Raw genomic sequence first — 25,306 nt, forward strand, 5'->3', positions numbered from 1 at the left:
GCTTAGAATAGATATATTTAAATAAGAGCAGACAAGTTAGTTATGGACATTTGTGATTTATTAGGCTCCACATCAAAAGCACAATTAATTTATACTTTGATAGTCAATGTATTTTATTTAAAATTAAATTAAATACAGGTTCATGTATTATTTTTTAATTTTTAATTTTTGTTAACTTAATTGTCTGAATTAAAAGGCACAGGTAAACCACATTACTTCCAAGGTCCATGGAAGCGAGGTGGACTGGAATGTTGATCCAAATCTTAACAGACACCCGTCGAGACCAATATACTGTAGTAGTGCATTGTTCAATAGTCTATCAGCACTTCATACTTGTGTCTTTATACAAGGTGACAATAACAATGTTATGTTACTAGTATCTTATATATATATAAAAATGTAAATGTCATTATAATATAATTCTTAAAAATATATTCCATTTACAATCACCCAGTGGGAAAACAAACAAACAAACAAATAAACAAACACACAAACAAACAAAAAAAAAGAACAGACAAACAGTATTAAACTAGACGACACAAAGAAACTAGCTAAACATTTAATTTTGGTCCAAAGTAATCAACTGAAATCGGCATCAAATGAAACAAAGCAACACTGTATCTGTATTCACCAGTCTGATTGTCATGCTATAAAGCAACACTATCTCTGTGGGGTTCACCAGTCTGACTGTCGTGCTAACAGACCATTCTGTCAAGCAACATTCGTCACCATTCAACATTTCCTCCCACGAGAATTCCTTTGCATTGTCAGAAGGCACAATCCTTTCAAATAATAATTTCTTTCTTTTTCTTCCTCCGTCTTCTCTTTTTATCTCTCACTTTCCGTAGAACTTCTTGTTGAGGAGGAAGATGAGCAGGTTGACGTTGACTTTGGCCTTGTCGAACATCTTCATCACAGCCACTCCTTCATACTGCAGCTGCAAGAGGTCCTGGACAACAAAACCAAACCATGTGATGTGGACTGTGCTTCAGATGCAGAACCATACAAGTCCATTTTAAGTTTTCAGATGAGCAAGGGTTTCAAACCTAATTATCATTAACCCAATATGAGCTGCGTACATACATTCATAGTTAAAGATGGTAGAGGTTGACTATATACATCAATAGTTAAAGGTGGTAGAGGTTGACTATATATATTCATAGTTAAAGATGGTAGAGGTTGACTACTGTACATACATTCATAGTTATAGATGGTAGAGGTTGACTACATAATGGATTTGGGGCTGGCCAACTATTTGCTGCATGCAATTACATCATACAGGGTACATTTTCCATTTCAAAATTGCATGTTAATTTCTTGATTGTTCAGTAGTTGAAGAATGTGTTGGTTCAATACTATTCATGCTGACGCTGGCCGATATAACTGTAAACTAGGCCACTACATTCTATTGCTGAAGACTATTCTTTATGACAAATATCCCAATATGCAACATGACAGTACACAAGTATCATATGTATGTGTGTTTATATGTACCGTATATTGGAACCGAACAGCAATAACTTCATACTTTCCCAAACATTCTAGTGCAATTATACCACAACTGACTTTTCATGCAAATGTAAATGATTATTTTTTTATATTTTTTTATACTTATTTTCCAGACGTTCCAAACCTGGGAACCATGATCATTAATTTTCTTTCATTTATTCTCAATGGAAAGTCCATTATAAACACATTCATTGGCTGCATGGTAAAAACTCTGATTATGCTGCCTACAACTGGCTCGATGCGAATAGGAAAGTTGCCTTCCCGTCAAGGAGGTGGATACAGTGAGAAGAGAGATTGTCTCTCTGGGGACAAGTTTACCTGGAAATGAAGCTGAACCTTTTCCATTTCCACTCCCATAAACTTGGCCTTCACCTCGAAGTCGCCCACTTCCTCACCGGGCGAGATGTCAAACAAGATATTTTTTAACCTGAGGAGAGAGAAAAAAATACAATAACATACAGTACGAGATGAAGTGATGAACAGAGAGAGAGAGAGACAGGATGCAGGGAAAAGAAAATAACATACAGTACGAGATGAAGTGATGAACAGAGAGAGACAGGATGCAGGGAAAAGACAATAACATACAGTACGAGATGAAGTGATGAACAGAGAGAGAGACAGGATGCAGGGAAAAGACAATAACATACAGTACGAGATGAAGTGATGAACAGAGAGAGAGACAGGATGCAGGGAAAAGACAATAACATACAGTACGAGATGAAGTGATGAACAGAGAGAGAGACAGGATGCAGGGAAAAGACTAATCACAGAGGCTAGTTCTGTTATTCTAGGGGCAACAACAAGTTGATTTTGGCATAAAACGTTTTATTCAAAGCGTAAGAGAGGAATTGGCATTCTGTTCACATCTTAAATGTGCCCTCCTTTACTGGTGACTGACTAGGCAGATTTTCACAGCCTTCAATTTAAGACAGAATTAGTCTAAGGATAGTAGAATATATATTTTTTATTATGTATGCTTGTGTCTTGCATCAAAATACATGCAAGCTACCAGTAGGTACATACTCCTGCCATTGCCCTTGAGCAAGGCAGAGGCATTACCACTGGAGTTTGTCCCTGGATGCCTGTGTGTGGCTGCCCACCCACAAGCTAAGTGGTTAGGATGGGTCAAATGAAGAGGAATCATTTCCCCGTGGGGGATTCATAAAGTATAAATTAACCATTATTGGACTTAATTCACCATTTGGTGTGGCATTAAACTCCACGCGAGCACTGGAGCTTATATTAGACACTGGACAAAACAGGAAGGACAAGATCATACACATGTAGAGAGAAGGAGGAGAGGGGGGGAGGGAAGGAGAATGACAGAGGAGGTAGGAGTCAAGTACTTAAACTCAATGGACATTGTCCCGCTCCGGGTAACGCAGGTGTCCTAATGCGAGCTCAGGGAGGACAGAAACCTCCCGTAGAGAAGAAGGGCAAAAGCTCGCTTGATCCTTCCCCACACATGCAGACACACACACACACACACACACACACACCCACACACCCACACACCCACACACACACACACACACACACACACACACACACACACACACACACACACACACACACACACACACACACACACACCTCAGTCCCAATGCTTCCTCCCTTTCCATGGTCCTCTACAATCAATCACTGATCATTCTGATGCAAGTGAACATGTAAAAACTATGACTGCTTGTTGGAATTGATGCATTGTAGGTAATGCAATCCCCATCATCAGAAATGAAAGGGTTCTCAGTTCTACATGTCATTTGGGTGAAAACCTTTAGAAAAAGCGTTCAGTACTGTGCATTGATACGTGGGCACGTTTGACCCCAATGCGAATGGAATGTCCTACACACAGCAACACTGGCTCAACAGGTAATCCACATGTAATGCACTGGTGGTGTATCGACATGGGGTCTTGTTTGCGTTGTTGTATGTCAAGGTAACATGTGCCCTGCCTTGCGATGTGCCCTGTCATACTGTATGTCTATCTGTTCAAGCTGACCACTGGTCCTGTCCAGCTCACTAAAATAAGCAGAGTGTTCAATTAACATAGTCCCAAGTTAGGACCTCCAATTCCCACGCAAACATGTCCACACTCTCATGGTCCTGTGAGGATGTGACTCACTGGTTGGTCTGTAGTCCCTCAATCTCCAGAATGACCCCCTTCTCGTGCAGCCTGGCGGCGGTGTACTTCAGAGGCTGCTGCTTGACCTTCTTACTGGCCCTGTCCTCTCCCTTACTGTCCAGCTTGATGGACCTGCGAGAGTTCCTGTGGACACGCGGTGGAAAACGAACAATGTTTGTGTCGAAAATGAAATGCTACATGTGTAACAGTTGTGATATCGTCACCTTTAACTTCAAACCCGGGTCTCCCACGCCGCAGGCAACAGCACAGACCGCTATAACAAGAAGTGAACTCACTGCTTTGTAACGTGTCTATGTGTCTTTTTGAGGATGAGAGTGAGTTTAACCCATAGCACCGCTACCCGCCACAGTCACTTCACAACATCTGAAGTCCATCGTGACTGCGCTTCGCAGTACCATCCGTTACACATGCACACATAGAACATGGGTTTAACCTTTCACTACCACACTACAGACGGTTAATCGTTTGCAGTGTGGTAGTGAAAGGTTAACCGCCTGTAGTGTGGTAGTGAAAGGTTAAAGGAAAACTCCAACATTTTGGGAAATTAGCTTATTTAACATCTTCCCTGGAGTTAGACAAGAAGATACATACCTTTTTTGTCTCTTTGGGAACAGTCGCTCCGTTAGCGTAGCTTAGCTTCATCCCTGGAAGTGGGGGAGATCCGGAGCTTCATCACTGGAAGTGGGGGAGATCCGGAGCCTGACGTTCCCTTACACTGTATACAGTCACGAAATACACTCCAAATACAACTCCAAAACGTTCATGTAAACATGTTGTGACCTGTGTATTCACCACGTGGAGAAATAAAAAATAATTGAATTAGACAATTACGTTTTATAAGAAAATATACTCTGAACTATTTTTTGCCTAACCACTCCTCTCTGAGCGCAGTCAGTGATTTCAACATGTCGTCGTGATTGTTGACATTCTCATTCATTCAAAGGATCCGAACCGATTGAAGTTTATGGATACCATGACTTAAAATCGTCTTACCTTGACGATTAAAAGCCTCCCCAATTTAGAAAACAGTAATCCAATGGCTGGTATTGATAATATACTACTAACTACTGGACGCTCTGAGCTAACACAGAACAGGATGGTAAAGCATATATAATGACTTCCTTTCTGGGGTTTTCAAAATAAAAGTGCGACGTTTATAGCAGCGGAAAACGTTTATTTTGTACATTATCGAACGTTAACACAAACCTAAACTAACGTTACAACTAACCTAAAGTTAGTTTAGGTTCGTGTTAACGTTAGATAATGTACAAAATAAACGTTTTCCGCTGCTATAAACGTCGCACTTTTATTTTGAAAACCCCAGAAAGGAAGTCATTATATATGCTTTACCATCCTTGTTCTGTGTTAGCTCCGGTTAGCTCAGAGCGTCCAGTAGTTAGTAGTATATTATCAATACCAGCCATTGGATTACTGTTTTCTAAATTGGGGAGGCTTTTAATCGTCAAGGTAAGAGGATTTTAAGTCATGGTATCCATAAACTTCAATCGGTTCGGATCCTTTGAATGAATGAGAATGTCAACAATCACGTCGACACGTTGAAATCACTGACTGCGCTCAGAGAGGAGTGGTTAGGCAAAAAAAAATTCGAGTATATTTGCTTATAAAACGTAATTGTCTAATTCAATTATTTTTTATTTCTCCATGTGGTGAATACACAGGTCACAACCTGTTTACATGAACGTTTTGTAGTTGTATTTGGAGTGTATTTCCTGACTGTATACAGTGTAAGGGAACATCAGGCTCCGGATCTCCCCCACTTCCAGTGATGAAGCTCCGGATCTCCCCCACTTCCAGTGATGAAGCTAAGCTACGCTAACGGAGCGACTGTTCCCAAAGCTAAATGCACGCACAGAGACAAAAAAGGTATGTATCTTCTTGTCTAACTCCAGGGAAGATGTTAAATAAGCTAATTTCCCAAAATGTTGGAGTTTTCCTTTAACCGTCTGTAGTGTGGTAGTGAAAGGTTAACCGTCTGTAGTGTGGTAGTGAAAGGTTAACCGTCTGTAGTGTGGTAGTGAAAGGTTAACCGTCTGTAGTGTGGTAGTGAAAGGTTAACCGTCTGTAGTGTGGTAGTGAAAGGTTAACCGTCTGTAGTGTGGTAGTGAAAGGTTAACCGTCTGTAGTGTGGTAGTGACAGGTTAACCGTCTGTAGTGTGGTAGTGACAGGTTAACCGTCTGTAGTGTGGTAGTGAAAGGGTTAACCGTCTGTAGTGTGGTAGTGACAGGTTAACCGTTTGTAGTGTGGTAGTGACAGGTTAACCATCTGTAGTGTGTTAGTGACAGGTTAACCGTCTGTAGTGTGGTACAGTAGTGACAGGTTAACCATCTGTAGTGTGGTAGTGACAGGTTAACGTAAGGTTATGTATATAACCAAGTTCTGTGAGTTATGGTGCGCTCAGCACCAGTTGCACTGTACCTCACTTCGTGCATGAGCACTGAATAAAAAATTCCACCATGTACCTTTACATCCCAATATTCATCTAGCCACACCCCCATCCGCTTACCTTCATAAGCAGGAGTGTGGTCACCTACTCGCCTCCTTCCCAAACTTTCACCATAAGGCGAGATCAAGGGCAGCAGCGGCGTCCTGGTGCTTAGCGCACCATAACTCACAGAACTTGGTTATATATATAACCTTACGTTCTGTTTCGTTAAGGCTTCGCTCAGCACCAGTTGCACAACAGGGGCTGAGCGGGAGCCATAGCCCGACAAATACACCCCGCTGAGGCCCCCCACAACCATCAGACCGGGGAGGACCGAGCCCCCCCGACCCTCCCTAATGGAGGATACCCCCCTATTGGAGGCTTACGGGGGGAGACGGATCCGACCAGGCGAAGAGGAACTCAAGCAACTCAACGCACAGGGTGAGCAGACCGTGGCTTGACCCCACGACTACACACACGCACAACCCGCATGCCACCAGGGAACGAACGGAAGGAACAAACCTCGTTACTGCCCCCAAAATCACGGGGTCAAGAGCAACCCCAACCCCGTGGCAAGGCCGTAGCAGCGGAGCGTGAAGGAAGACCCAGTCCCACCGAAGGGACTGGATCCCCTGGAAAAAGGGGGCCTGGAGAGGTCAATGACGCCAGGCATCAAGACCCCACCAGGTGGTCACTTAGTGACACCGCCCCCCACATCGCCAGCGTATTCGGATAGGGCCCCTCCAAGAGCGGGCCCTTTCCCCCCAATAGCACACCGCCTGGCACACTGACCCTGCAGAACAGGCAGTCAGCATGGCCGTAAGCACTCAAAAGGTTAACCAACGGAAGCAGGCAGCGCACCGGGGAAACCAGGCAGCAGGCTGTAACCTGAGCCTGGAGCACTGCGGACGAGACAGGCGCCAAAGGAGTCAGCTGAAAACAGCCCCCCCGGCGGAAGGGGCGTATGCTGGCGTTGTTGATCACCATGACAAAGCCTCCATTAAAAAAAAACCACCCAGAGGGGTCGAGGCAGAGAAGGCTGACATGATTGGCAGACGTCATGAACATGCAGGGGCACACTCAACCGGGTAACCCGGGAGTTGACTCTGCTCCAACACACCAGGGAATCAACCACCCACGTGGGACAGACGGTGGTTGTTCCTATAACCCCTCAAGAAAAAAGGGTTATCCCAGGCCTACGGTATCAACAAAACTTTACTTCGGACCGGGCCCGGCGGCACGGGAAGCACAGGGTTACCAGAGGAGGTCCAAGACCACCCCAACAGCCCCCTCTTCGCCACGCGTGAGAGAGGAGCGAAAAGAATGGAGAACCAGCCCTAAGCACACCGCACTTGGTATTCCCAGGCGGTCTCCCAACCAAGTACTAACCAGGACCGAACCTGCTTAGCTACCGAGATCGGACGAGATCGGGCGTGTACAGGTTGGTATGGCCGTAAGCCATTACGATAGTGCAGAGTACAACATGTACCCAACAAAGGGTCTCCATAACGCCTAACCCTGTGACACCCGGACTGACCCGGCATTTTTCCCCCCGAAAAAAGCACAAGTCCCTTAGGGTACCAGAACAGCAGATCTGCATCCCCGGCGGACAACGGGTTAACTGACCTGGACCAGCGTGACCAGACCAGTCCTGTGTCCTAACCACGCCGACATGCCCACTCCAGAAGAGGGGGTAGGTTCTGATTTTATTACGGATCCGAGGTATGCTTGTCGATCTAAAACATGAAAAGAGGGCGCCACCCAGACGGTCCCCATTTGGACCGTGCTCAGTGGCCCACCCCAAGGGCGTGAGACCCCTTTACCTATGTTCTGATCTATTCCGTTAACATCCCCCAGATATGAATGAGAATTCATCGAGACAACCTAGTAAACTGGCGCTCGGAAGAGACAAAACTCCATCCCAGTTGCCCTATAAAAACGCTGTTTTAACAAGCAACCAAGGCGCACTTAGCCCCTGCGTGATTCTTTAACAGAAACACACCGAGCCAGCACTATGAATGCGTCGAGACCCAAACACATCAATGGATAGTCTAGCAAGACACCAAACATTGTTCTTCCAAGTCGCCTGGGAGAACGACACGGAGCCGTCGTGCTTCATGTACCTTCCTCTTTTTATCCAAAAAAGAAAGAAACACAGACTGACATGAATCCCACGTGACGCAGCTGAGGGTAAAAATCTTTTACATTTTTACATCCCACCACCCTCGCCATAGGGAGGAGACGGAAATCCCCAGAGAGACTTCCCACGCGAGCTGTATAGATTGAAAAGAATATATTGCAACATTGAGCTATGTAATATTTGGGTTAGGGCTCTCCGAGGAGGAGGCACTGAACCAATACACACTCAATAATCGAATTGAATCGAATGCACACACAATAGAGCAGAACTCCTTTTTTGAAGTTCTACTCACCTTGACAATCTGAGGAGGAGGCTCTGAACTCTGAGGAGGCTCCCTCACAGGGAAGGAGAGTCCGAACTCACAGAAGGCCCGAGGAGGAGCTTCGTGAGGAGGAGCTCTGACAACTCCCTGAAACAGATCCATAACATGGACCTGAACAACTCACGGAAGTCTTACCAACAGAGACGCGCACAGTGACGTACTCTATGGCGGGGGAATTTCTGTGGTGCACACGCCCAATCTTCCAAGGCGTGGGACCAGGAAACTCCCCCCCCCCCTCTTACCCTGTAACGTGCCGAACAGCAACGTGACAGGAACCTTGAAGGACAGGAGGTTTTAACCCCTGACCAATCAGAAAAGGGGAGGAAAGGATTACCAGTTCACCCCTTTACGACCCCACACCCATGATACGATGTAATGACAAAAAAGAGCATGACACAGTCATAGTCAGCTACATGAAGTGTCTAACAGCTTCACATAGCTCATGTGCTAACCTGCTATCTGATTTTTACTAAGGAAAAAACACAGAATAGAGAGGGCCCCCTTTAAGAGCCCCGGTACCAGACTTACACATGTGCTTCTGTGGCCAAACCTAACCCAGATGTAGATCACAAGACACACACAACCCTTCATCAAAAAAAAATGGCAAAAGTACACTCTTGCTATAGAGGCACGCCATTTTTCATAACGAGAGAATACAGAATCCTCGATTATGTATTGGCCACAGGCCTTGCTAAGCACACACGATAAGTGACCAAACAATTTTTTCTTTAGGAAAATATAGTTTCTCAAGCGGTTAGCACAACCCCAGCAATTAACCTGAGGGTTACATCGTATCCCCACAAACACAGTGACACAATATATTGTAAACAACATGTCTGAGAGGAGGGTGGGGAAGCCCCAGGGAACCGGGGGGATCACCCCTCCTTCCTTACCCTTGATACGACCAAGTTGAACAGGTAACCCTGTTAATATGTGAACACACTGTTCATTGTCATTACAGGCTGAGAAAAGAATTCATTCCTTAATCACATGTCACTAAGCATAGCTTTATAGGTTAAATAACCCCCTTAGTTGTGAGTTCACGTTTACATGAACACACATGTTCTCATCACAACTAACCAGATCATTTTTACACATGTAACAACAACCCGATTTCTATGGAGAGAGAAGCTATACCAGTGACAAGACAATTCACACACAACACGCGCCGTATCCTCAATGTATTGCAGCAACACACGTTTTGGAAAACATCGTTATTACAAAACATTTAGAAGGGAAGGAAAGAAGAAGTGTTTAAGGTCCGGCCGGGACCTTCCTACCCTGAACGCAGGCCAAGCGAACTGCAATCTGGCTAACGGGGCACCGAAGTTGAACATAGCATCCCTGTGTTGACGGCGAGGGTAACGTCGTCGAGCCGCTACGTTTCTCCATGTTTGACGCAGTCCTCGCTGGCAGGGCTCCGGTGTAGGTTCGACTAACATCCTCTGTCAAAGATGACGTCATAGTCAGAGTGTTTAAGGCATGTTATAGTCATAGAAAACGTTCAACAGTGTAGCATAAAGCTAACAGCCGATCGACTGATAGCAACAAGCTAACGTTTACTAGCCTGGTAAACACAGCGAGCTAACGCCGCAGCTAACAGCTGACTGGCTAACACAGTAGGCCACAACTAGCACGCAAGCTAAGCAGCTATCACCTGAACTGTACACACATAACAAGCCACACTTCAGACAGGCCGCTGTCCAAGTCCCTCCCCTAAGAGGGAAAAGAAAAAGAATGTCAGAACACAGTTGTCAACGGTGATCCAGACATACAGCGGGGCCAGCACAGTTCCCATTTCGGGCTGCAGCCGACTTTGAGCATGGAACTCCCGATAAAGAAGATCCTATGCCCACATTTCCTCGTTAGGGTATACTTTCATTTGTATGAATGAATATTTATATGAATATGTATAGGAATCCTGGGATCACCAGGTCCTGGTCGCGTGTAGCTTATTCCCAGCGGAAGAGTACGTCGCGTGCTTCCGCGTTTTCTCTGATTGGCCATGACGCCCATGTGACCACGGCAGCGCGAGAGAGCTGCAGCGCGGAAATAGGCTGTCTATTGCCTCGCGCTGCAGTGCGGAAATAGGCTGTCTATTGCCATTCTCTAAGACAAACTCTAACCTTAACCAGCTCCTTAACAGCGCCTAAACTTAACCCTTCTAACCATAACCAACTCCGAAACAATGCCTAACCTTAACCTTAACCATGCCTAACCTTAACCTTAAGTTACCATAACCAACTCCGAAAGAATATTGCCATTCTCTAAGACAAACTCTAACCTTAACCAGCTCCTTAACAGCACCTAAACTTAACCCTTCTAACCTTAACCAACTCTGAAACAATGCCTAACCTTAACCTTAACCTTAATGCCTAAACTTAACCGGCGAAAGAATGCACGGTAAAAAAAAATTGAAGGGATTCGAACTTATCACCAACGGACCGCAGGACCGCAGCGCTGCCAGTTGAGCTAAGCTTCGAATGAAAATCATCAGGGATTACGGCTACATAATGCCGCAAGCTCTGCCGCTCCGCTCTGCCGCTCCGCTCTGCCGCTTCTCACAACAGTCGGTGCTTCCCACAGTCCAGCTGTGTGGCCGGAGGGCAACCCCATCCAGCCGCAGCAAGGAGGACTGTAGCTGGGGAGCATGTCAGCGGCGTGAGCTCCTAATATGAAAAAGCCGCTGAAGGTCGGAATGACCATCATCTTCCAGACACTCCAGTAACGAAGACAATATCGCCGTATTTTCTCGAATAGTGAGAGAGAAAATAAAGACATGATGTCAACGTATCTTCCCGTTCTTTTGTTTTCCAACTTTCTTCTACTAACAACCTCGTCAAGTGGGGATCTACCGAAGGCACTTCCTTGTGGTGAAAGTGAAGAAGGAGGCGAGTAGGTGACCACACTCCTGCTTATGAAGGTAAGCGGATGGGGGTGTGGCCAGACGAATATTGGGATGTAAAGGTACATGGTGGAATTTTTTATTCAGTGCTCGTGCACGAAGTGAGGTACAGTGCAACTGGTGCTGAGCGAAGCCTTAAACAGAACCATCTGTAGTGTGTTAGTGAAAGGTTAACCTTTGAATTGTTCCCAGCCCTGGTTTAGGAGGACACAGGACCTTGGTGGTACTCACTTCCGGTTGAGGTTGTCCAGGCAGGTCCTGACGTAGGTGTCGTAGTAGTTCATCTGGTCTTGGTGAAAAGCCATCTTGGAGTTGAGCGCTGTCAGTGCTTGCTGGAGCTTCACGAGTTCCGCCTTCCTCCTCTGCCTGTAGCGTCTCTGGTACCGAATATCCTGTCAATCAGGACAGAGAATGAAAGTGATTGGTTGAAAGGATGCTGTAAACCCTTAAAACTGGACTGACCTACAGTAAGATGGTGTTGATTAGTTATAGGCAATGTGTTTGCACGTCTGTGAGATTATGATTGTACATTCGATCATTTCCAGTCTCAGGGTCACAATTTATGTGTGATGTTTTCCCTCAAAATGTTTCATTGTGGCTATTTCATTTTTTGCCATTATACAAAACAATGCTTTCATTATCCATTCACTTCACAATGGCCTTATGCCATTAACTTTGAAGCCAATTTTCTCAAAAACAGACATGGCAACACTTTATATTCATTTGGAACACAACTCCAAGCAGTCATTCTCCTATTTCCGACTATGTATAAAAAGCACACAGTAACACTATAGGTGGGTTGCCGGGCTGCATCTAGCATCTACTATCTACCTTAGATATGTCATTGACGAGGTCCTGGTACTTGTTGTTAGCGGTGACGAGGCCAGCCTGCTCCAGGGTGCGCAGGTTCCTGAGGATCTTCCTCTTCTTCTGCTCCAGGGGAAGCTGCCGGTCCTCCAGCACCGCCTGGCTGCTTTTCAGACCCTCAGGAGTCTGGGCGTCCTGCGCCGCGCACCGCTCCACGATCTTGGCATGCTCCGACTCCTGCAGAGACCGCCGCAGGGACATTTAGGGTCTAGTTTCAAAATGTTTGTTCATTTGAGGTGAAAAAAGTTAGCTGGAGTTTGAGCACCTCAGACAAAGAACCATATGAGTCTGTTTTAGGTTTTCCAACATATTATTTTTCCTTCTTTTTTTCTACTTATGTAAATCTTAAAAATCTTTTTCAAAAATATATGTTTTCGAACTTTATTATCTAAAGGTGGTAAGTTAACCAAAGACAGTAGAGTAATTTCTTGTGACACATCACAATGATCACATCACATTCACACTCAGTGATTTAGATTAACTTCTGAAACTGCACATTCTTCAGTGCATGGGTTAATTGAATATATATATATAAAAAAAAATATATATATATATATCTGGGTATATGGGGTTGTGAGAAGTGAATAGAGCCCAGGATATGATAACCTGTGGGGTGGTGGCCGCAGTCTCCAGGGTCTCAGGTAGACTATCTCCAGGCTGGATCCGAACCACATCCACTATAAGCTTCTTTGTCCTGAGACACAGACACACGCATACACACACACCACAGGCACACATCATTAATACTTGAAGATGAATGATAGATATAACTCTTTCATGATCCACTATGAACATGATATGGATGATACAAAATCATGTTATTCTCATAATAGGCCTAATTCCATTTGTCCAATTGCCTTAACTATGACTAATACCACACATTAACATGCAGCCCAGCAACCTGTTGATTCAGTATAAAATTAGCTGACCTTGCAAAAGCCCTCAATTGGAGTAATAGCAGCCAACACAACTGAAACTTCAAAGAGTTTGTCACTGTATAACCAATTATTCCAATGCAGCAGTCCCAACCACAGTTCAGTGGTTAACAGTTTGTAATGATAACAGTCACTCTTAAAGCCATCCTGAAAATGGCACTCTCAACTTGTCTTGAGTAACAATGTGTTATATAAACATTAAACCTAGCACTAGAAGCTCACGTCAGATTGATTCAGTTATGATACACGTACTGTAAGTGTTGGCTATAGTTGTTACAGCATTGGAAACACTTGAGAGCAGCGTTAGGATACGTATTGGCAATAATCTATAAATGCACCTACTGTATGGCCATTAAATTCATCATAATATGGTGATGTCAACTTTGGCTTTGACATATTATTGTATCATTAAGATATAAATACATGCCACCAGCAGAGGATGAGACCATGTGTCCTACAGTATACTGTAAGGAACTGGTACAAACGTGCAACATCTTTATAGCCCAGATAACCCTGACCACCAAACGTCTTCCTGCAGGGACAGGAAATAGATAGAGAGGCAGGAAACACAACAAAGATGTGCTACTGAGCGATAGCCACTATTCATAGGATTCTAATGATGTGCAGACGGCCGTGCAATTCCTACCAAGATGGCCCAATGCCATAAACATAGATCATTGCCTATGCAGTGCTTCCCACAGAATCTGCATGTACTGGTGGTGGTAGCGGAGTGGGGGTGAGGGTGGGGGGTTTACTCAAGCAAAGACAATTATTTTATTAAATAAATGATACATCTGCAGCGGGGTTGGGGTGTTGGTCCTGGGGTGGGAGTGGGGGAGGAAATGTCGAATGTCTTTTGTGGTGTTTGTTATAATATAATTTGTTTAAATCTTTAGTTTCTGTATTTATTATTTGTATTACTTTTGTTATTCTACTGTTATTCTATTGTCATTATTGTTATTGTTATTATTATTGTCTGGTGTTGTTCTGTTTATTATTATTATTATTATTATTATTATTATTATTATTATTATTATTATTATTATTATTATTATTATTATTATTATTATTATTATTATTATTATTATTATTATTATTATTATTATTATTATTATTCCTGTATTATGTGCGGTCATGTTTTGTTTTATATTCTATGTAAAAAAACATTTATAAAAAATGTTGATACAAAAAGTAATAAATTATACATCTGACAAAGTGCTCTGCTGCAAATACTTAAATGATCTTCAAATACTTAAATGAATAAATGAATGAATGAATGAATGAATGAATGAATGAATGAATGAATGAATGAATGAATGAATGAATGAATGAATGAATGAATGAATGAATGAATGAATGAATGATTCAGCAGTGTGTGTGTGACTCTGACTGCTCTTCACAGACATGTCCACTGTGTGAGAGAGAAGAGCAGGGGCTGTGAATAAATGTGTGAGAGAGAAGAGTAGGGGCTGTGAATAAATGTGTGAGAGAGAAGAGTAGGGGCTGTGAATAAATGTGTGAGAGAGAAGAGTAGGGGCTGTGAATAAATGTGTGAGAGAGAAGAGCAGGGGCTGTGAATAAATGTGTGAGAGAGAAGAGTAGGGGCTGTGAATAAATGTGTGAGAGAGAAGAGTAGGGGCTGTGAATAAATGTGTGAGAGAGAAGAGTAGGGGCTGTGAATAAATGTGTGAGAGAGAAGAGCAGGGGCTGTGAATAAATGTGTGAGAGAGAAGAGTAGGGGCTGTGAATAAATGTGTGAGAGAGAAGAGTAGGGGCTGTGAATAAATGTGTGAGAGAGAAGAGTAGGGGCTGTGAATAAATGTGTGAGAGAGAAGAGTAGGGGCTGTGAATAAATGTGTGAGAGAGAAGAGCAGGGGCTGTGAATAAATGTGTGAGAGAGAAGAGCAGGGGCTGTGAATAAATGTGTGAGAGAGAAGAGTAGGGGCTGTGAATAAATGTGTGAGAGAGAAGAGTAGGGGCTGTGAATAAATGTGTGAGAGAGAAGAGTAGGGGCTGTGAATAAATGTGTGAGAGAGAAGAGTAGGGGCTGTGAATAAATGTGTGAGAGAGAAGAGCAGGGGCTGTGAATAAATGTGTGAGAGAGAAGAGCAGGGGCTGTGAATAAATGTGTGAGAGAGAAGAGCAGGGGCTGTGAATAAATGTGAGAGAGAGAAGAGTAGGGGCTGTGAATAAATGCGCTGCGTGCAACCCATTTCAAATAGTAAAACAACAATCTATGGATGGAAAACACTGGCTATGGTTGTCATTTAATTGTAATCATCTGTTTTCTCTGCCTACCAGGATGTCTGAATCAGAATCAGAATCATCTATATTGTCACACCTATCTATTCTGTTACGGCATAATACTGTATGAAGGAGTGAAATGATTTGTTCTTGGCTCCTCAGTCTAGCAGCAGCGTCAACATGAATTAGTGCAAAACAATACAATAATAACAATGTAGTAGCAGTCACAGTGTGGGTGTGTGGTGGGTGCAAAGTGGCAGTAGCATGTCCAAACAAAACAGGTTGGAGTAGATGATGTCACGCCAGAGCGTTTGCACATAATTATCGCCGCCTTCTAAATGCACGCTCTGCCTCTTAAAAAAGGCAGTTGGTCAAAGTTTCCACTTCTGAGTAAGTACGATTCAACTTACAGAGATACCAAGCATTTATATGGAATCCTGTGTCACCCCGTCGTCATCGGGTTTTTCATATAGCATTACAGCATCCTAACTTTAAATAGAAGCGTTCAGTGTTTGTTACAGGGTTTGTGTCATGATGGCATCATCCATCTGGAATCGTACTTCGTCATGAGAGCCTTCATGTCCTTGTCGTCCCCTTCCAGCAGTTCAAACTTGCTGGTGAGCGTGAGGGAGATCTCCGTCTTGGCCAGCTGGCTCAGGGTGTTGTCTTTGTTGGGGTCGTTGGGGTCCAGGGCTCCCTCGCCTGGACATAAACACCAATAGAACAAGACGATGACAACGCAGCTAACAGTTGGTTGGTTTGTATGTTGAACAGCGGAATAAGGCTGATTGAAGATGAGCTGAACAAGAGGAAGAGAACAGTCTTTGTTATAACTTGGAAGGCGGCATTTATTGTGTCTAATTACAGAAAGAAAGACCATACTGTGGATGTGTGTATTGTACCTAACAGTGCCTCTGCATCAGGGGCGTCTCCCAGGTCCTGCAGTAGCTCATGTAGCAGGTCATTGTGGTCAGGAGAGATGGCTTCTAGGTGCTCCAACAGCAGCTACACAACAAGAGAATGACTGTTTTCAAACAGCAGCTACACAACAAGAGAATCACCGTCTTCAAACATCAGCTACACAACACTGACTGTTTTCAAACAGCAGCTACACAACAAGAGAATGACTGTTTTCAAACAGCAGCTACACAACAAGAAAATGACTGTTTTCAAACAGCAGCTACACAACACTGACTGTTTTCAAACAGCAGCTACACAACAAGAGAATGACTGTTTTCAAACAGCAGCTACACAACAAGAAAATGACTGTTTTCAAACATTAGCTACACAACAAGAAAATGACTGTTTTACAAAATTAGCTACACAACAATGTTTTCAAACATTAGCTACACAACAAGATAATGATTGTTTTCAAACATCAGCTACACAAGACATTGACTGTTTTCCAACAAGTTAAAAACAACCTCGTGTGGTCAGGCCTGTGCTGAAGTAAACTACTAGATACATTCTTATACCATACCATACCATTATGACTTTTGGATAAGCTTTTGGAAAATGCTGAGTGGTCAAGGGATCTCTATAGTGTTATCCATGGTGGAATAAAACAATAGAATCCAGACTTGTGGATCAATGGCACCAAATGTTCCCTGCTTAAAGATATAGTCTGTAGTGCCGTCAAACAGTGACCTCTAGGCCAAAGAGCCCTGCTTGGTATTGCACGTTGTGTACTTTATTTGTTTTTGTCTGGCATGTAGATTGGAGTTTAGTAACTTATTATACTGTGCATTTTTCCAGACCCCCCTTGGTAGAGCCTGAGGTGTGGCAAGCAGTAGTATATCCCTCCTTTTAACAAAACGCAATACCAAAAGGGGCTCTTTTACCTAGAGGTCACTGTTTGACGACATTAAGATTCTACCTTTAAAGTTATCTTGCTTTTTAAAAAAACATGCATCAAGGCTGTGAGTGTTAGTAGAAATGTTCATATACATTGATCTATCAGCTGGCTGAAAATAGAGAGACAGAACATAACCACAACAGCAGAGAGGAAACACTGCCTTAATGTCAGGATATCACAGAGAAGTGATCACTGCAGAAAAAGGACACCACATATCCTACTCCATATATACTTAATGTATATGAATACTGTACACTGTCCAGGCTGGGACATCCTTCTCTTTGATGTCAAACTACATATGCCTCTATCCCTCCATGCAGAGACAGACAGACAAACAAAGAGAGGACATCCACAAGTTTCTATTTGGATGTGTTACGACAAACGACACACAGCTGTGATTGGTGGCAATCTCACCTCATCCAGTCCAGGAGGAGTTAGATAACTCAATGATACAGTTTACAGACATAATGAAAGTTTTGCCTTTCTACGCGTCGTTGTTTTGGTTTCTCCACATATCGCATTGTGCAGAGAGGAAATGATAAAATGATCTATAGCAGAAGTGCCATGTGAAGGGTGAAAGAACATCCATCTACAGAAAAGGCTAACAATGTCACCTCCATTGTTTTTCTTAGTCCTATGGGTGTGTGGGGTGTAGAGTGAGACGGCTTCAAAGAACACACAGCTTCATAACCAATAGTTATATAATATATTACAGTACGTCCTCAGCTTTCCCTGAAAAGCCCATCATTCCCACTACTTCCATTCCCAGGTTGGGGTTAGAAATGGTAGAGAAACCGATCAGTAGATGGTAAAAAGGGAAAATCCCAATCACACACGTGAGTAAAAATCTTTTTGCGAGTTTTACCATGGTAACCAAACTTGGACAGATTGCCCAACAGCAACATTTGTTAGTGGGATAAGAAGATCATTACACAAGCCAACAGATGGAACACACCGTCCTCTTAGTGCCGTGTATGGAGCCAGTGACCTGGGCCACCATTAGGCCACACTGATACCCCCCCCATGCTGCTGAATGTCCCCAAGGGGATTCATAAAGGAACACTTGACTTAGGGGGCTTTCACACTCAGCCTTTTGTATCGAATCACCGTCCCGGAGCACGGGGGCAGTGTTCTCACTCACCCCTTTTGGGGTGCGAAACGGTGCTGAATCGTTTCACCCCCCGCTGAACGGGATCAGCTGGCAGAGGTGGTCTCGGGGTCGGTCCCAGGAGAACGGGGGGTGTGGCTTTGCGAGCTTGTACCTTTTCACGGGCGTGGCGCCCGGTGCTGACATAACGTCATACATTTTGTTTGCCATTGCTATGTCTATACATTGTTCGAATGCATTTATTTCTATTAGACCATAAAGGTCCCCTATTTTTCCAGTGGTTTGCATTGTTTTCTAGCAATGTGGGGTTGTACCAACACTGACTAGGTGTGAAATTCTCATTCAGGCGCATTCCTCCAGTTCAGGTGAGACAAGATCCTCCCCCACTAAACCAAGCCATTCTGAATTTACGTCAATCTGTGACGTGTAAGAATAGTGATCTGCGTAAACCTCAGCTGCTTCTGTGGTTGTAGCCACCGGCCACAATCAACAATTCGAGGAAGTTAGTGTAACATTGAAGTTATGACCAAAACGGAGGGAGTGGAAATAATGTCAGACACTTGCACTTCCCCAAAAGAGAGAAAAAGAGAGAGAGGGAGAGACAGAGAGAGAGAGAGAGAGGCTCATACGCTGCGAGTCTCGGGAGCGATCTCTCTTCAGCTATCTCCCCCTGCTTACACACTCGCGACTCGAGCACACATACACACACGTGCGTCGCACTCTGTGCTCTCGTCTCTGTCTGTCTCTCTCTCTCTCTCTCTATCTCACTCTCCCTCTCTCTATCTGTCTCTACCTCTCTCTCTCTCTAACCCTCTATCTCTCTCCCTCTCTATCTCTCTCGCTCTCTATCTCTCTCTCTCTCTCCCAAATGTATCTGCCAGTGCAGGTGGGTGACTGTCACTCAAAGCGCATTGCGAGTATGGGCGAAGCCCAGCCAAAAACAGCTTGGATTTTGTAAGGGGAGAAAGTGGTGCATCAAAGTACTTGATTCAAAATACAAAACAATGAATTTTATTGAAAAAAAAACGTACAGATGTGTTCCATAGACTCACAGCAATTGTGTAAAATTGCCCAAATAGTGAAAGAAATAGCTAAATAGTTCCCCTTTAATATTACCCACTATCACCTGTAAATCAAACGGATCTAATCTAATTCCTTCAACACTGAAGGAGGGTCTAGGGTTTGGGAATAGCACCGCACAAGACCGTAGCAGACTACAGAGAGTGGCCCGTTCATCCGAACACACAATTGGAGGGGGGCTTCCCACTCTCCAGAACATTTACAACAAGCGGTGCATGGGTAAGGCTAAGAGAATTATCAAAGACTCCAGCCACCAAAACAACTGCCTCTTTGAACTGCTGCGGTCAGGCAAGCGATACCGGAGTCTCATGGCAAGCACAGAAAGACTCAGAAGAAGCTTCTATCCCCAGGCCATCAGGATGCTCAACGAACAATAACACTATGTAACAACCATCAAATGCACTCACAGCACACACAGCCACACGCACACACTCACTTTAAACAAACAACTCACTGCAGCACCCACTTTACACACTTTAGAACACCTAAACACACTTTATATTTATTGGTAAAGAATTTGCACTACAACCCATACCTCATTACACCTTACTGTAAATTGTACCTAAATTGTACCTCATCCCATTTCGCCTTTGCACTATATAGTATATTGTATATTAGTATATTGTATAGTATATTGTATGGTAACTCAGTTACTTCTACTCTGCATTGAACATTGTACATATGTACATACTGAACACTTGTGTCTACGTACGTGACTTCTATTTTATACTGCTATACTTTTTTTTATTTTATACTTATCTATTTTGTCTAGCACAGCGTAACAGAAAGAAGCATTTTGTATAAAAGTATTCTGTACTTCTGTATGGCAACTAATAAAGAAACTTGAAACTTGAACTTGAAACTTGAACTTGAACTAGAGTGTGTGGGTTTACCGAGTGTGTGTGTGATGAAGGAGGGGCTAGGGTGTGTGGGTTTACAGAGTGTGTGTGTGATGAAGGAGGGGCTAGGGTGTGTGGGTTTACAGAGTGTGTGTGTGATGAAGGAGGGGCTAGGGTGTGTGGGTTTACAGAGTGTGTGTGATGAAGGAGGGGCTAGGGTGTGTGGGTTTACCGAGTGTGTGTGTGATGAAGGAGGGGCTAGGGTGTGTGGGTTTACAGAGTGTGTGTGTGATGAAGGAGGGGCTAGGGTGTGTGGGTTTACAGAGTGTGTGTGTGATGAAGGAGGGGCTAGGGTGTGTGGGTTTACAGAGTGTGTGTGTGATGAAGGAGGGGCTAGGGTGTGTGGGTTTACAGAGTGTGTGTGTGATGAAGGAGGGGCTAGGGTGTGTGGGTTTACCGAGTGTGTGTGTGATGAAGGAGGGGCTAGGGTGTGTGGGTTTACAGAGTGTGTGTGTGATGAAGGAGGGGCTAGGGTGTGTGGGTTTACAGAGTGTGTGTGTGATGAAGGAGGGGCTAGGGTGTGTGGGTTTACCGAGTGTGTGTTGATGAAGGAGGGGCTAGGGTGTGTGGGTTTACAGAGTGTGTGTTGATGAAGGAGGGGCTAGGGTGTGTGGGTTTACCGAGTGTGTGTTGATGATCTCCTCGATAGAGATGTAGATGATGGGTTTGCTCAGAGTCACCATGTCCGAGTATTCATCCACATTGAACTTCTCCTCAGGCTCAGGGACGTCACACGCCGCCTGGAAGAACAACCTGGAGAGAAAGCACCATGTCAGCTGTTGTAGGGCGACAGGACGCACACATCAGCTGTTGTAGGGCTACAGGACACACACATCAGCTGTTGTAGGGCTACAGGACACACACATCAGCTGTTGTAGGGCTACAGGATGCACACATCAGCTGTTGTAGGGCTACAGGACACACACATCAGCTGTTGTAGGGCTACAGGACACACACATCAGCTGTTGTAGGGCGACAGGACGCACACATCAGCTGTTGTAGGGCTACAGGACACACACATCAGCTGTTGTAGGGCTACAGGACACACACATCAGCTGTTGTAGGGCGACAGGACACACATATTAGCTGTTGTAGGGCTACAGGACACACATATTAGCTGTTGTAGGGCGACAGGACGCACATATTAGCTGTTGTAGGGCTACAGGACACACATATTAGCTGTTGTAGGGCGACAGGACACACACATCAGCTGTTGTACGGCGACAGGACACACATATTAGCTGTTGTAGGGCGACAGGACACACACATCAGCTGTTGTAGGGCTACAGGACACACACATCAGCTGTTGTAGGGCTACAGGACACACACATCAGCTGTTGTAGGGCTACAGGACACACACATCAGCTGTTGTAGGGCTACAGGACACACACATCAGCTGTTGTAGGGCTACAGGATGCACACATCAGCTGTTGTAGGGCTACAGGACACACACATCAGCTGTTGTAGGGCTACAGGACACACACATCAGCTGTTGTAGGGCTACAGGACGCACATATCGAGAAGGAGACCACAGGAGACAAAGAGAATAACAGGTCTTCAGATTCAACTCGAAGGCCGAATCCGTCATCCAAATGTGTAAACGAACGGGAAGCCGTGGTTGTAATTCCAAGAAATAAGGCTGGATTTGAAACTACAGGAGTCTGCCTCCTGTCTGGTTATGAAGATTTATTATCAACTCATAGGAGAGAGAAAAGACAAAACACTGTTCAGTGTGGGGGAGGCAGTCCGTCTCACTGGAGTAGAGGCAAAACACAGGATTCCAACCAGAGACAGAGTGACATTGAGACGTGGGGGTAAAGACACAGCATTGGAGAGAGTGAATAACAGCACACGTGTGCCAGGGGCTATCAGTAATACTAGCCAATATCAAAACGCTCACACCATGAGCTTGTTGAAATCAATCAAAGGAGGCTACAAGTAACATGAGCTTGTTGGAATCAATCAAAGAGGGCTACAAGTAACATGAGCTTGTTGGAATCAATCAAAGAGGGCTACAAGTAACATGAGCTTGTTGGAATCAATCAAAGGAGGCTACAAGTAACATGAGCTTGTTGGAATCAATAAAAGGAGGCTACAAGTAACATGAGATTGTTGGAATCAATCAAAGAGGGCTACAAGTAACATGAGCTTGTTGGAATCAATAAAAGAGGGCTACCAGAGGTTCATGGTCACAAGATGGTTGACTGAAGATGCATCACAGCCCTACCAACTAAAATAAAACATAGGAATGGAGACATCTTTTCATTCTCTAGTATGGATACAAGGACTAGCAGTAGATGATTACGTTTAGTATTTGCTGTATTTTGGGGGCTGTCATAGGTTTGTTTAGGCTGGTAGTGACTGTTAACATTGGGAGTAAAACAGATCTATATTTTGATTTATGATGGGGTGAGAACGTCTACAAGTCAACCTATTACAGTATCCGAATGAATGCAAATATAACCCTCATTTATACAGTAAATTGGATACATTCCTGTGAATGTATTAGTCTTTCACCTCCATCCAATGTCCCAACACTGTTGTCAGCAAAGTTTCAGTGGATTTCCAGTAATGATGAGTCAACTCTGACTACACACACACACCCCGACCTCTACGCCCACACACACACACCGACCTCTACGCCCACACACACACACCCCGAACTCTACGCCCACACACACACCCCGACCTCTACGCCCACACACACACACCCCGAACTCTACGCCCACACACACACCCCGACCTCTACACACACATGCGCACACGCACACACACACACACACACACACACACACACACACACACACACACACACACCCTCCACACTCTCTCATTGGTTGACTCTGCTAGGAGTTCACATCTGAGTGAAGACGCACACAACCTCATCCTAGTTGCTGACACTGTGCTTGACACACAAAAGCTCTTCCTCTCCCAGGCTTACCTCTACTTCCATGGAGCCAGACTAACCCTGTCCTGACCTCCCCTCAGGCTTATCAGCAGGGCTCGCTTCCTCATCTTATCCTCTTGCCTTTTCATTCATTTCATCCTCTTTGCCCAGCTCATTGTGTGCTCAGCGTGCACATGGTACAACATGCTTGTCTTGCCTTGAACACCTACTTTATGATGGAAGTTACTATTTAATAGTATCCTCATGCCTTTCCTACAAAGTATGGCACAATGCTATAACACTGCTCATTGGCTACAGAGTATCATATAATCACCTGAAATTGTATTACAATCGCGTGTTGTTTGCCTACCATGATGTCTATGATGATGATGATGATGATGATTATGATAATGATGTTGTAATGGAATACTGTGGACACGTCTATTATGATGATGATGATGATGATGTAATGGAATACTGTGGACACGTCTATTATGATGATGATGATGATGATGTAATGGAATACTGTGCACACGTCTATTATGATGATGATGATGATGATGATGATGATGTAATGGAATACTGTGCACACGTCTATGTGTGTTTCTTTTGCCTCTCTCACCTGAACTTCTCGTAGGTCTGTGAGATGTAGTTGTTCATGGGGGTCATGTGTGCGTTCTCTCCCTCAAACAGCTTGTTTGCGGCGGCGTGTTGGAGCATCTTGGCCACGGAGCCCAGGTTGCGGCGCTGGTCCGGGTGCAGCTGACCTCCGGCTGACACGTCGATGATGTCGAAGCCGTCAGGAGCCACGATGGCAGGGTTCATATAGCGATAGTACAGCAGGTTTCCTACAATCTGACACGAGAGCAGTGATACAAATCCTTTGTTAAAAACCCATGATCCCACATTAACTCGCCCGTCTTTGGATAACCATAAAACATGCAGAGGCAATGGACCTGTCTCAAACCCTGCCCTCTTTTCTTGATCCTCCAATCACAACTGTTGCTTCACCCTCAGACAAACAAAGTTTGAGGCAGGTCAATTTTGTGTGTGCAGGACATATACAAATGCGAGGAGCACGGTATTGTGTGCACTATAGTTCTATTTATCTGTTGGGGGTGGCCTGGGGGTTACTATTCTGCAAGTGACATTTGAACCCTCTGAAGAAACATATAAGTGCGTTTTTTGAAATTCTTTGGACAGCCCATGTCTTTGCAGCTGTAAAATCAATCCAAATCACTTGGAGTGTGAATGTGATACATCAGGGGTTCCCAAAGTCGGGGGGGGGGGGTCGCCAGATGATTTCCATTTTTATTTTTTATTTTTTTATGCAGTCAGGCCACTGAACTTAGAAGTAGGCCAGGACAGTGTTTCTAGTTGCAGCAGCGCAATAGTTAGATAACCTAGGTGGGGAACAACCAGGATCACTGCAACTCACACAAGTTGGAGAACTATCTCTCTCTCTCTCTCTTGCTCTCACACACACACACAAAAGGAGCCGCATGTGATTGGTGGAGGCGGGACCCTTACAAAAAACTGTTGTTGCTAATCATTGACACATGCTAGCCTGTAATAATCCCCCCCAGTAAAATCTACTTTGCATTTGATATATTGCAAATATATGCCATCACACACACTGGCATTTAAAGGGTTAGAATTATAAAATTAATATGTGGTGTTATGATCAGGGCTGAAGTTCAATAAAAGATTGTATTATTTTCAATCTGACATTACAAAAAAACTGAAAATCCATCAAAATCAGTGTTGTTGCTAATCATACATATGCTAGCCTGTTTTTTAACAATAATTTGTGATGCCATCACAAACACTGGCATTTAAAGGGTACAAATAAAAAAATGCCTGCACCAGAATGCAGGAAATGAAGTCTTTGTAACAAGAAATGTCCTGGTGGGGAACCCCCAGACCCCCTGCTTAAAAAGTGGCCTGACTGGCGCTATATTTTGCACT

General features: G+C 44.2%; 1 protein-coding gene across 1 annotated transcript in view; it reads right to left on the reverse strand.

Annotated features, from left to right (window-relative positions):
• Positions 1–60: 60 nt before the first annotated feature.
• The window catches only part of iqgap2 (IQ motif containing GTPase activating protein 2), a 152,343-nt gene continuing 127,097 nt past the window's right edge, over positions 61–25,306 (reverse strand). Inside the window, exons 29-38 of the mRNA XM_084315885.1 lie at positions 23,961–24,193; positions 21,072–21,204; positions 16,412–16,514; positions 16,070–16,211; positions 12,937–13,024; positions 12,295–12,507; positions 11,695–11,855; positions 3,632–3,775; positions 1,828–1,936; positions 61–949 (exon numbers count right to left, since the gene is read on the reverse strand). Coding sequence (XP_084172011.1) covers positions 836–949; positions 1,828–1,936; positions 3,632–3,775; positions 11,695–11,855; positions 12,295–12,507; positions 12,937–13,024; positions 16,070–16,211; positions 16,412–16,514; positions 21,072–21,204; positions 23,961–24,193 — 1,440 coding nt within the window. The 3' untranslated portion in view covers positions 61–835. The remainder of the gene's footprint in view (positions 950–1,827; positions 1,937–3,631; positions 3,776–11,694; positions 11,856–12,294; positions 12,508–12,936; positions 13,025–16,069; positions 16,212–16,411; positions 16,515–21,071; positions 21,205–23,960; positions 24,194–25,306) is intronic.

The sequence above is a fragment of the Notolepis coatsorum genome, assembly GCF_963971535.1.
Source record: "Notolepis coatsorum genome assembly, chromosome: 1".
NCBI classification, from domain to species: Eukaryota; Metazoa; Chordata; class Actinopteri; order Aulopiformes; family Paralepididae; genus Notolepis; species Notolepis coatsorum.